Raw genomic sequence first — 18127 nt, forward strand, 5'->3', positions numbered from 1 at the left:
AATAAAACCTGTAAATTGTTCCTATGTAATAGGTTTATTATGTGCCATTTATTTTTGTAGCTATTTTACATCTGTGTGGAATCTGCACATGTATGTTACATGACGGCCGACAGTCACATTCCATATTAGGCTCCATATTGGAAACACGGCGGTTCTACTAACGTTCCGTATAGCGTTGCGGTCATCCCCAGGCGTTTAGTTCTTGACTGTCTGATGTTTTAGGTAAAAAAATTTTATTCTGTATCCAAGTTTTCTGGAAATCTGAAGACGACCTTCCAAGTAATTTATTTCACTCGTATTGTATTTAACATTGACGGTGTATTCCCTGAATGTAATGTATATCTTAACGTCTTCCTTAAAGAAGGTACATTCAACTCTTAGCTATAAGGGGGGCCTCCAGCATCAAGTGACTGAGCAATGTGTTACAGCGCCCCCTGGTGACAAAGGAATAAATTATATAGTCTTTCAACAATAAATATTTATTCAAAAATAAATGTGTTTGTCTCTTTAAATTTGTATAGATTGTATATGACACTCCAAACTCCGAAGACAATATCAGTCAAGGGACATTTTTGCTCCAATGCACTGAAAAAAAAAAGCAAGATATCCTGTGCACAGCTCATATGCATATCCATGTATCTCCATAGACTACAAACAAACCCAATGTAGTCTGATCCTGCAGGCAGCTGGTAACCGAGCAGGCAAGTAACATTTGTAGTTATTATAGGTTCGTATTAGTCAAATGCAGCATGCAATATATCCCCCAGGAAGATAGACCTGCATTTCGTCATCACAGCTTGCAGGCCAAATCATTGTAGGAGTGGGAGAGACAGATACAGGTTATAGCAATGAGAAAATGGAGGGGTATTAAGAGAGACCTCATATGGAACATCCCCTGAGCTCTGAACCTGCAGCTCCACAAGCAGAGAAAACACACTGAGCTCTGAACCTGCAAATCAGAGAAAAGGCTTAAGGCTATTCCTACAAGTTATCAAGAAAAAAAAGTATCCAATGACAGGATCCCTTTAAAATAATTCAACACCTACAAACTTAAACTAAATGTTATGCTCACCTATCCATAGCTAAAGCAGCCCCACTGGTGGTCCAATCATTGGCTGCTCCTATGACATACAGGGACCCTATAGAATAGGTGATGCCCCTCTGCACTTACAAAAAATCCCTATAACAGGAGGAAATCCTGTGATGTCAGCTGATCCAGTAACTGGTGCGCCACCTAGAGCTTTTAAGAGGTAAATGCAATCTGCCAGTACAGGTCAACAGACCATTCTTACTTGCCGCAGGATCACCCTATACCACCAGGAACTATTAGAGAGGACCTTTCATCATTTTCAGCTCTTTTCATCTTCTAGTAGGCGCCACTCCACTGATTCCAGTACAGTGAGAATTTTTCCTCTAGTCCCCACCATTCCTGAGCAATCAGTGCTGTTAGTTTTGGAGCCTGATATGCAAACTAGACTCCCTAATATCAAGTGGGTGGTGTCTGGTCTCTGAACTAATCTCCCGCTACCTGCCCACACGTAACCTCAGATCCTCCAATGACCTCCTACTCCGCTCTGCCCTCATCCGCTCCTCACACAACCGTCTCCAAGATTCCTTCCGTGCATCCCCCATACTCTGGAACTCCTTACCAAGACACGTAAGACTGATCCCACAATCACAGGATTCAAGAAGGCCCTGAAGACTCACCTATTCAGGAAGGCCTACACCCCCCAATAACACTATCACCGCACCCCCATCTGTACAGTCTCCCCCTCTCCTTCTATCTCTACCCCCCTTCCCTCATAGATTGCAATGCCTCGCGGGCAGGGCCCTCTACCCCACTGTGCCAGTCGGTCACTGTTAGTATTATATCTACCTGTATATTATGTGTACTGTATGTAACCCCCAAATGTAAAGCACCATGGGATTAATATAATAATGTACAGAGCACCATGGAATTAATATAATAATGTACAGCACCATGGAATTAATATAATGTACAGCACCATGGAATTAATATAATGTACAGCACCATGGGATTAATATAATAATGTACAGAGCACCATGGAATTAATATAATGTACAGCACCATGGGATTAATATAATAATGTACAGCACCATGGGATTAATATAATAATGTACAGAGCACCATGGGATTAATATAATAATGTACAGCACCATGGGATTAATATAATAATGTACAGAGCACCATGGAATTAATATAATAATGTACAGAGCACCATGGAATTAATATAATGTACAGCATCATGGGATTAATATAATAATGTACAGCACCATGGGATTAATATAATAATGTACAGAGCACCATGGGATTAATATAATAATGTACAGCACCATGGGATTAATATAATAATGTACAGAGCACCATGGAATTAATATAATAATGTACAGAGCACCATGGAATTAATATAATGTACAGCACCATGGGATTAATATAATAATGTACAGAGCACCATGGGATTAATATAATAATGTACAAAGCACCATGGGATTAATATAATAATGTACAGCACCAGGGAATTAATATAATAATGTACAGAGCACCATGGAATTAATATAATAATGTACAGCACCATGAAATTAATATAATAATGTACAGCACCATGAGATTAATATAATAATGTACAGCACCATGGGATTAATATAATAATGTACAGAGCACCATGGGATTAATATAATAATGTACAGAGCACCATGGGATTAATATAATAATGTACAGAGAACAATGGGATTAATATAATAATGTACAGCACCAGGGAATTAATATAATAATGTACAGAGCACCATGGAATATAATAATGTACAGCACCATGAAATTAATATAATAATGTACAGCACCATGAGATTAATATAATAATGTACAGCACCATGGGATTAATATAATAATGTACAGAGCACCATGGGATTAATATAATAATGTACAGAGCACCATGGAATTAATATAATAATGTACAGAGCACCATGGAATTAATATAATAATGTACAGCACCATGGAATATAATAATGTACAGCACCATGAAATTAATATAATAATGTACAGCACCATGGGATTAATATAATAATGTACAGCAACATGGGATTAATGGTGCTATATAAATAAACAATAATAATAAAAGTGCTGATTGCTCAGGAATGGTGGGGGTGAGAAAATTCCAACTGTGCTGGAATCAGTGGAGGGGGCTATTAAAAGATGCAAAGAGATGGAGGTGGTGAAAATGGTGGAAAGTCCTCTTGGACACTTAATTCAATGTAGGGGGTATAAGGAGCAATTAGAGGCAATATTACATGGACACCATATGGAGGTGCTATATGTATATAAGTTTATTGTATTGATTCAGTGTATAGTATTATTATATGGTTTGGTGGTATTGAGATACAAGCGCAATATATGGATATATAGCTGCATAAATGTATAGATCTCTATATGCAGGGGGTAGAATATAATAAGAAGAGGCGGCTTGTATTACAGCCATGATCTCCAGCGCCTCCTTCTGGTCTTTAGAATAAACACTAAACATGTCCATAGATTGTAACGTGTCGAAGGCAAAACATGGAGTGACCCAGAGCTTTCCCTACATTCAGATGACAGAGATTTTTTAACTGCATTGACAAGTATTGAAGTTTGTTTTTCCAGCGTTCAATATTCATGAAAAATAATAAAATGTGTAAAAACCATCTATGATATTCAGTGTTATAAACACAAGGTATGGTGTTATGGAGACGCAGCGCCATCTAGTGGAAATAAATAATATAATAAATAGTATTAAATATAAAAAAAATGATCACAACTAATATATTAAGTAGAATTATTCCTAAGTATCTCTAATAACACGGTACAAAACAAACATTTACTTCTATCTACTAAATAACATAATAAATCTGCAGTGCACATAGGATTATAATGGTGACAGCTCCATCTAGTGGATGGAAGGGAGAGCTACAGCATACAGAAGACTATTATGGTAATGGAGCGCCATCTAGTGGAAATAAATCAGAGCTACAGTGCACAAAGAATTATTATACTGATAGCGCCATCTAGCGGAGGGAAGGAAGAACTACAATGTACATAGAATTAGGATGGTGATAGAGCGCCATCTACTGGAAAGGGATCAGATGTTCTCTTTAATTGACCACAGCTATATTATACTAAGAAATAAGGAAAAGCTAATATACAGTGTATATAGTATAGTATATTGTGTGGGGGTCAAAAAAAAAAAAAAAAGGGGGGGGGTGTGTGTGATATACTATGTGGGTGCCTAATAAGGGGATTTTTAAAAATATCTATCTGCCAATGGGGTGCATGCCCTAATTAGGGGGGTCTCATCACACAACCAAAGAGGGTGGGTATTATATTTATTCATTGTTTGGGTGGGGGGGGCACCTTTCTATAGTTCGCCTCAGGCAGCTCTAGTTACATCAAAAGCTGCATCTAAAATAATGCTGAAAGCTGCCAGACCTCACCACGAGTCATATAATCTCTTATACTCAATTCACATCCAAAGCTGTGTCTAAAATAATACAGAGCGCTCCCATACCTCATCAGGAGGTATTTAACGTCTTATACTCTAGTTGTATCCAAAGCTGCATTGGAAACTCTCAGATCTCATAGGTCACCGCTGGACTCATTCAGACTGTCGCTGCTTTGGTGAATTACAGGGGAAATACCATTTCCAGGGAGTGTTCAAACCTACAACTTGTCCCTTCTTCCCAAGAAATAGATCTTAGGCTGAGGCCCCACGATGCAGAAACGCGGCTTCTTTTGTTGCAGTTTTTTGAGCCAAAGTCAGGAGCGGACTAAACAGAAGGGAGAAGTCTAAGAACCTCCTAGATATTTCCTATTTCCTCTGTAGACATTCTTGGCTTTGGCTCAAAAAACCGCAGCAAAATCTGCAACAAAAAAAAAGCTGCGTTTCCGCACCGTGGGGCCTCAGCCTTACAGGATATAATCGTATCGCCACAAGGGGGCGTAGGTTGGGCCATGTTATGGATCAAACACAACCCCCACAGCAACACACGTGTGACCCCGGACTTCCACACTCACTTATCACACTGGGCTATGAAGTAGTGTAGTGACCCGCAACCTCCGCACACCTACAAAGGCACCGACCACCACGTATGGTAGACGAGACACTGCTCACACCCGCACCCTCTGACCTACAGACAGGAACGGCTAGCACAGCGGTATACAACAGGTTAAAGGTATTTTCCAGGTGCTCAAGGTCGGAAATGCGTCAGTTCCGCAACCAGATTCCTGTACGCAGATGGTTATAAAACACGAATTATGACACATCTACAGGCTTCCAGAACTAAACCGTCCCACAGTTGGACGGCCACAAAGACGCACGGCTTCTTTCTCGAAGTCAACATCTTGAACCTAATTTGACACTTGCAGCTTAGGATGTGTATTGTGACTCCAGGTAACATATACAGTAGTCGCAGTCACACAAGACAACAGTGGACAGAAGTTACAACAATAACCAATAGGATATTTTACATAACAGAGCTCTGTATCTGATAGTGAAATGGCAGTCAGAGAGAATGCAGCTTTGGATGTGACTAGTCAGAGAGAGAATGCAGCTTTGGATGTGACTGGTGACATAAAACAGATGATCAGTCCATAATAAGTAAAGCTGAAATTATTAAACTCTCACAAGGTCCTGATCTATAAAGCAGACTTTTAATCCCGCCATACTGGAGCCCTATAGACGACCTCATCAGCACAACACAAATCTCCGGCCTTTACGTTGCTCTCTAGCGCCCTCCTGGCATTTGCAGCGACACACAAGATACCACTCGGGGATAGAAGGTCACAAAACTTTAATTTTTCCAAATCCCTGATGATTTTCTGACTTTATGAAAATCAATCCAAAAGTTCCTCATAACAAGATTTCATCTATCAGCCGCTACAGCAGCGACCCCGCGGCGAGGACAGGAGCGACCCCAACGTGATGGATGGATTTTGGGTGGCATTTTCTAATACTGTAATGTTCTGCTCCCATTGATTTTCATGTCACTCTGTAATCTGTGTGTATTTATTGCACAGTAATATCGTATCGATCAGTTCGCACCGGAGCGCTGTTTAATGGCTTGAGGAGAAAAATCTCAAGTTTATTATTAAGAACAAAAATCATAACATAGAAGAAGAGAAGGAGGGGAAAGGGTTAATGTAACAAAACTGCAGCAATAATAAAGAAAACGCACAAGTGATAGAGCCAAGGAGCGCTATAATACTGCCTGAGTATTTACAGCTTGTCATACCCTGGTTCTGCAAAGGGTTAATCATATTGATATTAGGATCGGTACGTCCTGTATTATACTCCAGAGCTGCGCTCACTATTCTGCTGGTACAGTCACTGTGTACATACATTACTTATCCTGTATTATACTCCAGAGCTGTGCTCACTATTCTGCTGGTACAGTCACTGTGTACATACATTACATTACTTATCCTGTATTATACTCCAGAGCTGCGCTCACTATTCTGCTGGTGCAGTCACTGTGTACATACATTACATTACTTATCCTGTATTATACCTCAGAGCTGCGCTCACTATTCTGCTGGTGCAGTCACTGTGTACATACATTACATTACTTATCCTGTATTATACTCCAGAGCCGCGCTCACTATTCTGCTGGTACAGTCACTGTGTACATACATTACATTACTTATCCTGTATTATACTCCAGAGCCGCGCTCACTATTCTGCTGGTGCAGTCACTGTGTACATACATTACATTACTTATCCTGTATTATACTCCAGAGCCGCGCTCACTATTCTGCTGGTGCAGTCACTGTGTACATACATTACATTACTTATCCTGTATTATACTCCAGAGCTGCGCTCACTATTCTGCTGGTGCAGTCACTGTGTACATACATTACATCACTTATCCTGTATTATACTCCAGAGCTGCGCTCACTATTCTGCTGGTACAGTCACTGTGTACATACATTACATTACTTATCCTGTATTATACCTCAGAGCTGCACTCACTATTCTGCTGGTGCAGTCACTGTGTACATACATTACATCACTTATCCTGTATTATACTCCAGAGCTGCGCTCACTATTCTGCTGGTACAGTCACTGTGTACATACATTACATTACTTATCCTGTATTATACCTCAGAGCTGCGCTCACTATTCTGCTGGTGCAGTCACTGTGTACATACATTACATCACTTATCCTGTATTATACTCCAGAGCTGCGCTCACTATTCTGCTGGTACAGTGACTGTGTACATACATTACATCACTTATCCTGTATTATACCTCAGAGCTGCGCTCACTATTCTGCTGGTACAGTCACTGTGTACATACATTACATTACTTATCCTGTATTATACCTCAGAGCTGCACTCACTATTCTGCTGGTGCAGTCACTGTGTACATACATTACATCACTTATCCTGTATTATACTCCAGAGCTGCGCTCACTATTCTGCTGGTGCAGTCACTGTGTACATACATTACATCACTTATCCTGTATTATACTCCAGAGCTGCGCTCACTATTCTGCTGGTGCAGTCACTGTGTACATACATTACATCACTTATCCTGTATTATACTCCAGAGCTGCGCTCACTATTCTGCTGGTGCAGTCACTGTGTACATACATTACATCACTTATCCTGTATTATACTCCAGAGCTGCGCTCACTATTCTGCTGGTGCAGTCACTGTGTACATACATTACATCACTTATCCTGTATTATACTCCAGAGCTGCGCTCACTATTCTGCTGGTGCAGTCACTGTGTACATACATTACATCACTTATCCTGTATTATACTCCAGAGCTGCGCTCACTATTCTGCTGGTGCTGTCACTGTGTACATACATTACATCACTTATCCTGTATTATACTCCAGAGCTGCGCTCACTATTCTGCTGGTGCAGTCACTGTGTACATACATTACATCACTTATCCTGTATTATACTCCAGAGCTGCGCTCACTATTCTGCTGGTGCAGTCACTGTGTACATACATTACATCACTTATCCTGTATTATACTCCAGAGCTGCGCTCACTATTCTGCTGGTGCAGTCACTGTGTACATACATTACATCACTTATCCTGTATTATACTCCAGAGCTGCGCTCACTATTCTGCTGGTGCAGTCACTGTGTACATACATTACATCACTTATCCTGTATTATACTCCACAGCTGCGCTCACTATTCTGCTGGTGCAGTCACTGTGTACATACATTACATCACTTATCCTGTATTATACTCCAGCGCTGCGCTCACTATTCTGCTGGTGCAGTCACTGTGTACATACATTACATCACTTATCCTGTATTATACTCCAGAGCTGCGCTCACTATTCTGCTGGTGCAGTCACTGTGTACATACATTACATCACTTATCCTGTATTATACTCCAGAGCTGCGCTCACTATTCTGCTGGTGCAGTCACTGTGTACATACATTACATCACTTATCCTGTATTATACTCCAGAGCTGCGCTCACTATTCTGCTGGTGCAGTCACTGTGTACATACATTACATTACTTATCCTGTATTATACTCCAGCGCTGCGCTCACTATTCTGCTGGTACAGTCACTGTGTACATACATTACATTACTTATCCTGTATTATACTCCAGAGCTGCGCTCACTATTCTGCTGGTACAGTCACTGTGTACATACATTACATTACTTATCCTGTATTATACTCCAGAGCTGCGCTCACTATTCTGCTGGTGCAGTCACTGTGTACATACATTACATTACTTATCCTGTATTATACTCCAGAGCTGCGCTCACTATTCTGCTGGTGCAGTCACTGTGTACATACATTACATTACTTATCCTGTATTATACTCCAGAGCTGCGCTCACTATTCTGCTGGTGCAGTCACTGTATACATACATTACATCACTTATCCTGTATTATACTCCAGATAGAAGAGCTGATGTTTGGCTGCTGCAGTCTCCACCGGTGTCTCCTTCTCTTGCTCTCCTTCTACTCCAAGAATTGTGTCATCTTGGGAAACCAAGGCTGATTCCGTAGAAACGTCCTAGTTAGTCGCTGTCAGTTTCTTGCAATGTTCTGTGCGTATTCAGTATTTCTTCTGTAGAGCGCCCCCCACAGACCAGCCCCTGTATGGGAGACGATTTACTGATTGGACAAAGTTCACACCGGAAAAAAAAAAATGATTTATTGAAAAATAAATTTTCCCTAGAATTTCTTCTCTACAACAATGAAAACCGAAAGCGTCAGGTTTAAAGATGCAGAATCGACATTTACAACAGCTCTGAAAGCTTTAGTTTAGCAACACTATAGAAATCGGTACAATCTCTAACCCCGTGATCGGGAAATGCTGGAACGTCACACCAGTCCCATGATGGGAACCGTTCAGGCGAACCTGGGGGCGTTTGTTGAATCCTAGCTCCGCCTACTCAAGTGATGGGGAGGGCAGAGAGGAAGGTTTTTATAATAAATTTTTTTTGATGTTTTTAATTTTCCATATTATGATCAATATTCAAAAAAACAAAACAACCTAAAAATCTTGCAATTCCAACTCTAACCACTAAGCCTAAAATAGTTTGTGATGTGATCTGCTGCAGGTGGGCCGGCCATAGACACAATGGTCTGGAACAGACCGTATTGGCTTCTATGGGAGAGTTTTCTGGGCATGCTCTGTAAGAACGTAGATAAGATGTGACATCCCCTATTGTGACTGGTGGGTTCAGTGTCCTATCTACATATACAAGATAGTTGTGATCATGATGAGTGTGCTGTAAGTGAGGTGACTGCTGCAAAGAAATCACCTATAAAAAAAAAAAAAAAAAAAAAAAAAAAAAAATTCTCAGCATATAATTTGGCTTAGTGGTCAAAAAAAAAATTAGAACTGCTGGATTTTTAGGAATTTTTTTATTTTAATGTAGATTATATGGAAAATTTTTGAAAACTTCATTCAACATAAAACTATTTTAAAAAAAAAGTTGCTAGAGGTTTTTTCATGTAATATTTTTAAATTTTTTGATAGATCACATATGGGACACACACAGAAGCGAAATTTAGGGATCTATTGATTATGACCATTGTTGTGCCGTCCGGTTTCGAAAAGATTGTCCTTAGAATTTTTGGGAGGCGCCAATTGTAACGTTTGTTCCAACAAAACCCGATTCACAAAACAACCTTTAAAGAGTTAAAAGGCACGTACTGTATTCAAAATTAAATTAAGACACAAAAGGACAAATTCCAAAGACACAAAAAACACAGAATCCGGAATTTACAAGTGACAGCGAAACATTCACAAAAACAAACCCCGCCCCCGAGGAACAAAAAAAAAAAAGAAAAAAAAGAAACATTTTATACATGTGCAAATTAATTTGCATATATGAGATAATGAGGTCCTCGTCGTCATCTTAACAGTGTGTATTGTATTCCATTTTCACCAGTGGGGGAGAAAAAAAGAATAAGGTAGAAATCAAGAAAACATTAAAAAAAAAATCCAAAAATTTTCAAAAATAAAAATTTTTCACTTTTTATCCCCTTAGTTGACTTTAAACGTGGAACAAAGGGTTAACACAAAAATTCTAAACAGAACTAACAACAGAGACAAATCAGTGCAACAAACCCGATGACCACAATGCCCTTATACGTGAAACTTTTTGATTCTTAGATCGAGCGGAGGAATGTGATACATCACGTGACCAGTAGGTGGCAGTGCCCAAGCTCAGTTGGGATTTTTACAGATAACTTGGAATGTTTGGTTAAACCGTCGCGGACCCATAGGGGGCGGCGATAGGCTTGACGAAAAAAAAAAAACATGGCTACTTTTCTTCAAAAACAGCGCCACATTTGTCTATAGGTTTGGTGCCATCTGCATTGGCTTAAAAAAAAAGCTGCAATACCAGACGTCACCTGTGGACAAGTGTGGCGCTGTTCCTACAAGGAAGAAGCCATGTTTTTCTAACCGCTTCAGTATATCAAGGTTTTTGTCATCGGCCACCCCTTTAAGATAAGTCCGGCCTTATTCTAATACCAACCTCCTTTTTTTTGTCACTTGATCAACCGTATCCTGTTGAGTAGCAGCGACATTGACATGAAGACAGGTGACCGGCTAGACCCTGGATGGTGCCCATTATGGCAGTGATACCGCAAACCACCACAAGAGGCACTGCAGGATGTTGTATGACATATCAATGTCCCGTCCACTTCCGTACCGAGGACCTCTGCTGGAGATTTGGAGTATTACATGCTGAAGCAAGAACATGTCTACAGATACAAGTGTCAGCTCCGCCTTCATGTCCGTACAATCCAGATGTATAGGAATCCCACAAGGGGGGAAAGGAGATTTATGGCCAGTGTAAATAAAGAGACATTACAAGAAAAAGCGAGACCCCGTCTTATATCTAGTGCAGCCCAACACAAGACCGCCCGATGCTTTAAGGCAGTACGCCGAGACTCTTACAGTATATGCTCAACTAAACAAAAATTTGAGATTAAATTTTAACATTTTTGTCAGGAAAACCCCTGGTCTGTAGTCAGGACCGCCCTGATCCAGCGAGTAACGGCCTTGGGGGGCGGACCCAACTATGACCACAGAGCAGCAGACATTTGACTTCTTCGTTTTGCTTCAGCAAAGGCTACAAATTTTTGTATTTTTACTTTTAATAGAAGTCTATGCAAATTACACGTCAAGAAGAGGAGACTCCGCGTTGGTCTCGACCTTCTGAGCCCTCTTATCACAACGGGAGGTACTGATTAGGCAATCGATGGCCGGAGCGGTGACCGCCTCAGGCGCGGATTGGCTGAGCAGCATATTTTGCGCCTTAGAGGGACCAGGAGAGACCAGTGGGGGGTGGGGCGCATCAGAATGAGAGCTACTTGTTTTTGTAATTTTTTTTTTTTTTTTTTAACCCATTCTGAGCTTTTTGTGAAAGTGGGTTAACTGTCAGAAAACCCCTTTAAAAGGGATTCTACCATTAAAACATTTTTTTTAGAAAGTCTACTCATCTCTTACCTTTAGACGTGATCTCCGCCGCGCCGTTCCTTAGAAATACTGTTTTTTACCGGTATGCAAATGAGTTCTCTCGCAGCAATGGGGGCGGGCCACAGCGCTCAAACAGCAAAGGGGGCGTCCCCACCACTGCCAGAGAAGTGTCTCCAAGCGCCGCCTCCTTCTTCGTCCACAGCGTCATCTTCAATGTCTTCCGGCGCAGGCTCGTAACTTCTAGCAGAGCAGACTGTGCAGGCGCAAAGGTCACGGGAAAATGGCCGCTTGCACAGTATTGTTAGCGGCCATTTTCCCGTGGCCTGTGCAGTCTGCTCTGCTCAGTTATGAGCCTGCGCCAGAAGAAGACATTGAACATGACGCAGCGGACGAAGAAGGAGGCGGCGCTTGGAGACACTTCTCTGGCAGTGGTGGGGACGCCCTCATCACTGTTTGAGCGCTGGGGCCCGCCCCCATTGCTGCGAGAGAACTCATTTGCATACCGGTAAAACTGGTATTTCTAAGGAACGGCGCAGCGGAGACCACGTCTACAGATAACAGACGAATAGACTTTCTGAAGGCGACTCCGACATCTTAGCCACAGAAAAAAAAAACAGTTGTAATGGTCGAATCCCTTTAAATCTTTCCCCTTTAAGTTGCTCCGGTCTCTACAGATGCTACTTTTAGCTTTACGTAACCAAAATAAAACATCCATGTCCTGCTGAAGCATCCAGGGGTAGTGACAACCAAAGTACAAACTGGAACATCAAATTCAAGCTTTTGGACACCCCCCAGCCAATACCCGATGCCCCTCAGTACACCCCTCACCAGTGCAGTGAAGACGCCCACAGACTCCCCATCACCGACCCGACAAAGTCAAACATTTCTTCCAAGGGTTTGTTCACCCTCAATCTTATTTTTCGTATTGTCCCAATGTGTCTAAAGCGAACCCGCTCCCATCGTTTTGTGTCTTCGCCTTCCCTCCGCGATACGCTCTAAGGTCAAATATCACAAAAACCCTCAAAAAACATAAAAATTATTACAAACGTAAAAAAAACTAACAAAAAAACAAGACAAATGTAGACCCTCTGCGTCATAAATACCTAAATAAAAAACTCCACATAGGTTAACTATATACAGAATTATCTCATAGACTGTACAAGCTGTATATATATATATATATATATATATATTCTCTGGATTTCTAATGCTACTGTCTCTTTAAGGACTGGCTTTGTCTAGACTACCTCCATCACTAGCTAAGACAGTATTCAGACCACACAACGGTTTTATGAACGAAGGATCCTGGGAGGAGCTTAGGGTGTCATGAACCAATCACACGGCAGTGTCTGTGACCTCAGGGGCGGGGCTTCTTATTTCGCATAGGGCCACAAAAACTTGCAACACCAGCGTTGCGAACCTTCAGTAGCTTATCTTGTGGAGTAGTCATGCGTTAGATGCGGCCGGCTGTCTATGCGTCGTTACACCACGACCTCTGCAGCATGCGGTGAAGGGTGGACTATAAAATGGCGTCCTTGCGTTCCCGTGACGTCTCCTGGGGCGGGGTCTGCTCAGCAACACCGCGGACGGCTTTGGAAAGAAAATTTTTGGGGGGTAAGCAGCGCAGAGGTGGAAGGTTACAGGATATTCTTAACCGTTCCTTTCACGTACTTCCAAGACGTCCTTGGCGTTAAAAGTGCGTCCCTTGGAGGGGCAAAACGCGCGCCCGTCTCCAGGAATGCCGATGTGTGAAGAGGGCGAGGAGCCTTGAAGCGCCCCTGCACCAGCTATGAATAGATCCCATCCAGATGGGAAGGAGGAAGGTGCGGGGTGCTATAGACAGTCCCTGCAGATCGCCACCTGTCCTTTCATGTAGTCTCTGCAGGGACAGACCCTCTGAGTATTGGGGTGAGACCCCGCACAGCTGAACAATAACAGATCCCCTTGAAAGACGCAGTGTTTTTTTTTCTCGTCAATGGACGGGACCACAATGTCGTTTGCGGTGTCCGATGACTGGCAGTGGATCCCAAACCTATGGAAGAAACATCTATAGATCAGTCTATGAACATGCGTTATATAGCATATATGATGTATACGGTATTCTACAGAATTATAACAAGGACTGGGGAATTTGATATTCACAGCAGCAAGGGAGGAGTGGGGCGATTTTGTGGGAGGGAGAGACCTACGTAGTAAGGACAAAGCTGCATGCAACAGGAACAGAGGGAGAGCATAGAGACAAGTGGGAGGTGTCGGTTATATTAGTAAGAAATGTGGGGTTTACAGCAACACAACGTATTTCAGGAGAGGAATTTTCTGATTTTGTGGGAGGCAGTGACCTATGTAGTAAGGGCAGAGCTGCAGGCAACAGGGAGGAAGAGACTATGGACGTCAAATTACATAGTAGGCGATGTAACACTACAACTCCCAGCAGGCGCAGTCCCTCACATTGCACTTACTTGGCCAGGTCTTTGTCTTTGTTCAGATGCTGGAAGTACGAGGGCTCGCAGATGAGTTGCTTCTCCTGGCACACTTGCTTGCAGGACTTGCCCGGTTCTGCTAACTTCACCTGCATGGCGCTTAATGGCGGCCACATGACTTGTCCGTGACAGAAGTCCTGCGGGGGAAGAAGATTGATGTGAGAAGTGCAGCCTGCGCAAACAGGGATCAGCCTATAGGTGGCACTCAAGCTCTATATATGTGCTAGACCCGTGCACTCAAAGGCTCATATTGGATATTTTGTACCGCAGCATTTATAGAGGACGGAAGATGCTAGATACAAGAAATGGAAACTATCCTTTAGCTGTACAACTGGATGCAAGCTACTGCTCTCTGTTGTCAGCCAGTTCTGTCTGGAGAAAGGCCGATTGTAATGTTTTTCAATGAGATGATTAATAGGATGATAAACTAAGCAACCCTGTAAGGGGTGTAGGTGACTGCATAGGATAGCTCACTAAAAGACCAGGGTGCCGATATATGGGGCCATTGCTCTCCAATCTGTGACTCTCCCAGCTGCTACAAAACTACAACTCCCAGCATGCCTGGACAACTGAGCACTCCAACCTGTGGTCTACAGCCATTGCACAACTACAACTCCCAGCATGCCCCGACAGTTGTGCACTCCAACCTGTGGTCTACAGCCATTGCACAACTACAACTCCCAGCATGCCCCGACAGTTGTGCACTCCAACCTGCAGCCTTCTCCTGTTGCTATACTACAAACCCCAGTATAGACTGACCGCTGTGCACTGCAATCTGTGTAAAACTACAACTCCCAGCATTCCCTGACCGTTATATTATCAAAACCGTGGACCTCCAGCTGTTGCAAAACTTCAGTTCCCAGCAGGCCATGACACTTGTGCTCTACAACCTGTGATGAAGAACTACAGTTCTCAGCATACCTTGACGAGTATCAGTGAATGCTGGGGGTTGTAGTTCTGCAGCAGCTGGTTCTAGACCATTGTGCTAATGTTTCAAGGCACTGAAGCCAGTTCAGACTATCATCACCTCAGCAACCCCCAATGCTTCTATAGCACAGAGACTGCACCACCCCATATGACTACGACTACCCGTCCAATGCACCTCGCGGGCTTCTGGTCACAGTAAAATTTGAGGTCACCCTCAGGCACCCCTAGTATTTCCTTGCACTGGAAAACATCGGAATTCTTCAGATTACGGTGACATTTTTGCACTTGAGTCCCTTTAAGCCCGTCCTTACCTGTTTTTCAATGAACGCGTTCACCCGCTGCAGCATTCCTTCACACGTAAACTCATAGGGCAGGTACGGTTCATTCTGGAAGAAGGGTAAAAAAAAAATTTGCGCCATCAAGAGACGTTACATCGGAGCGAGCAACTCAAGCGAAATGGGTTGGATGTTTTAGGATCCGCGAACGTCTCCTCTGCCACTGAACATCACATCACAGCGCCCGACACCTTCATCCCGATGGAGAGGCTTCTGCAACTCTGCAGGCTACAGGGGAAGTTCTGCAGAGTTCAGAACAGTATTTGACCCGATATTTGCTGCCAGGAGGTGTTAACTTATGGCTGGCAAAAATGCAGTGCTGTCATTTTGCCCAACTGCAATACTTAGGCTAGTAGTGATCACCTGATCCATACAAGAGTCGTCCGTAACCTGTCACGCTAAAGACGTTGGTTAACTACAAGTCCCAGCATGCTGTTGCTGGAACCTTCCAGCCTGCGGACCACCCTATATACCAGTTCCTATGACAGTCTCTTCTTCCAGGAGGATGCAGATGGCCGTATAATCTGATTAATAATCTATAAATGGAGCATTCATCAGAGGGGAATTACAAAATCTGTTTGTGGGTTTGCAGGAAGTGTTGCTGAGACACAACAGAGAAGTGGTTGAGCTGGGACTAATCTTGCACAGGAAAGGTGGTGGGGTGGTTTAGCAATGAAATGAGAAGATGCAGCAAGAAAAGAAATAAAAATAAAATAAAATTTCCAACCTTCTGGTTCAGTATGGCCTTCACCGCCTTCTCCACTTCGTCAGGGTCGTTGATGTTCACCGTCCAGACGTGAGGTTTGCCTATGTACACTTCAGCGTAGGGGTGTTGGGATGTTAACTGCAATAAAATGGATCAGGAAATTACACAGGTTGTCCAGGATTACAAAAAAAAGGTCCAATATTTGATCATAAACAGCGCCACCCTTTTCGACTGGCTGAGTATGGTACTGCAGCTCATCTACATTTAGAGTACCAATACCCAGGTATAGTCCATGAACAAGGATGAAACAGACCCTTTACTAAACCTGGACAGAACAAAGCTACATCTATGGTCTAACCCTTAAGTTCTTAAAGGGGATGTCTAGATTAGAAAAAAAAAATAAAAATGGAATACAGTAAAATCCCAGGATCCTTAAGTGAGTATATTATCCCCCGGAGGACCCAACATATCTGTTCAGACAGACAGTCTACTGATTTTCAATGAGAACTATGTAATACCTTATTTCTCCTGCAGAGGCGCTGGAGAAAAATTAAATACTTCTACCCAATTCCCTACAGATTGCAGCCAATTTTTGGGGATGCCAGGAGCAGGGGAACCCATGAAAAGTGTGATCTTGGGGGGAATCTTCAAATAAGAAAACTGTAATAACTGGACAAACCCTTTCAATGGCAAGCAGAAGATTCTATTTCCAATAGCAGGAACAAAAAAAAACAAAAAAACAAAAACACATTACTTCTGCTCGAACCTCCCACCAAAGTAATCAGGAGGAGGAAGATTTCCGCAGTGGATTTTGCATGGCGAGACTTGCCACAAAACCCGCCGTGTGAACTGAGCCAACATCGTGTGCAGCCTTAAGGTGTCTATTGTGGACGGTTGTAAAAGATGATGGTTATTTACATAGACAAGCCTCATCCCCCATACTTTACACTACTCACCTCTCGTAGCGTCGGCTTGCCCTTAAAGAAGTCTGTATTCCTGCTGCTTTTTGGTGGGTCGAATTTAGGGTTCAGGAAAGCGCAGCCATTGGCAATGGCTTCCAGTGGGGCCGGCCCTTCATACGGGAATCCCAAGCCTACGAAGAGCTGAAAAGCAAACATATATACAGTATATATACACGGCGTGATCCACTGAGAAAAGACATCTGAGGATTATGGAGCTAAAGGGGTTAAGGACAGGGATAGAGGAAGAGAGTCCAATTGTTGGGGGTCTGAGCGCTGGGTTCCCCAGTCATCAGGACTGGCCTCCTAGTCAATGGCGGGCCAGTGTGATGACCGGGTGACCGGCGCCCCATCATGGGCCGTCAGGACTGTCATCTCCGGCAATGCCCGCAGTTGTGAACGGTGCACTGGTAACACCAGAAGTGCACGGCTCAATACAGTAGACACCAAGCAGTGGAATTTTTTGAAAAGTTGCATTTGGTCATCAGGCATATATCCCTTCACTAGTGGAACGTGTGACAAAAATCGCCAAAATTTTACAAAAGTTTTGAAACAAAAAAGTCCAAAAAGTGGCAAAAGGCATTGGCAGAATACTAGTATACACAAAAAAACCTAAAAATTTAATAATAAATAACTATATATATATATATATATATATATATATATATATATATATATATTATAATAAAAAATAAATAAATAAATCATAGTAAATATATATGTATATATATATATATATATATATATATA

At 42.4% G+C, this 18127-nt stretch overlaps 1 protein-coding gene across 2 annotated transcripts in view; it reads right to left on the minus strand.

Annotated features, from left to right (window-relative positions):
* Nucleotides 1-13340: 13340 nt before the first annotated feature.
* Nucleotides 13341-18127, minus strand: part of MGAT5 (alpha-1,6-mannosylglycoprotein 6-beta-N-acetylglucosaminyltransferase) — a 61612-nt gene continuing 56825 nt past the window's right edge. For both annotated transcript variants that reach the window (XM_075284561.1, XM_075284562.1), the window contains exons 13-17: nt 17375-17521; nt 16440-16556; nt 15689-15763; nt 14430-14587; nt 13341-14002 (exon numbers count right to left, since the gene is read on the minus strand). In XM_075284561.1, the coding sequence (XP_075140662.1) occupies nt 13804-14002; nt 14430-14587; nt 15689-15763; nt 16440-16556; nt 17375-17521 (696 nt within the window). In that variant the 3' untranslated portion in view covers nt 13341-13803. The remainder of the gene's footprint in view (nt 14003-14429; nt 14588-15688; nt 15764-16439; nt 16557-17374; nt 17522-18127) is intronic.

Source organism: Leptodactylus fuscus, chromosome 8 (assembly GCF_031893055.1).
Source record: "Leptodactylus fuscus isolate aLepFus1 chromosome 8, aLepFus1.hap2, whole genome shotgun sequence".
NCBI classification, from domain to species: domain Eukaryota; kingdom Metazoa; phylum Chordata; class Amphibia; order Anura; family Leptodactylidae; genus Leptodactylus; species Leptodactylus fuscus.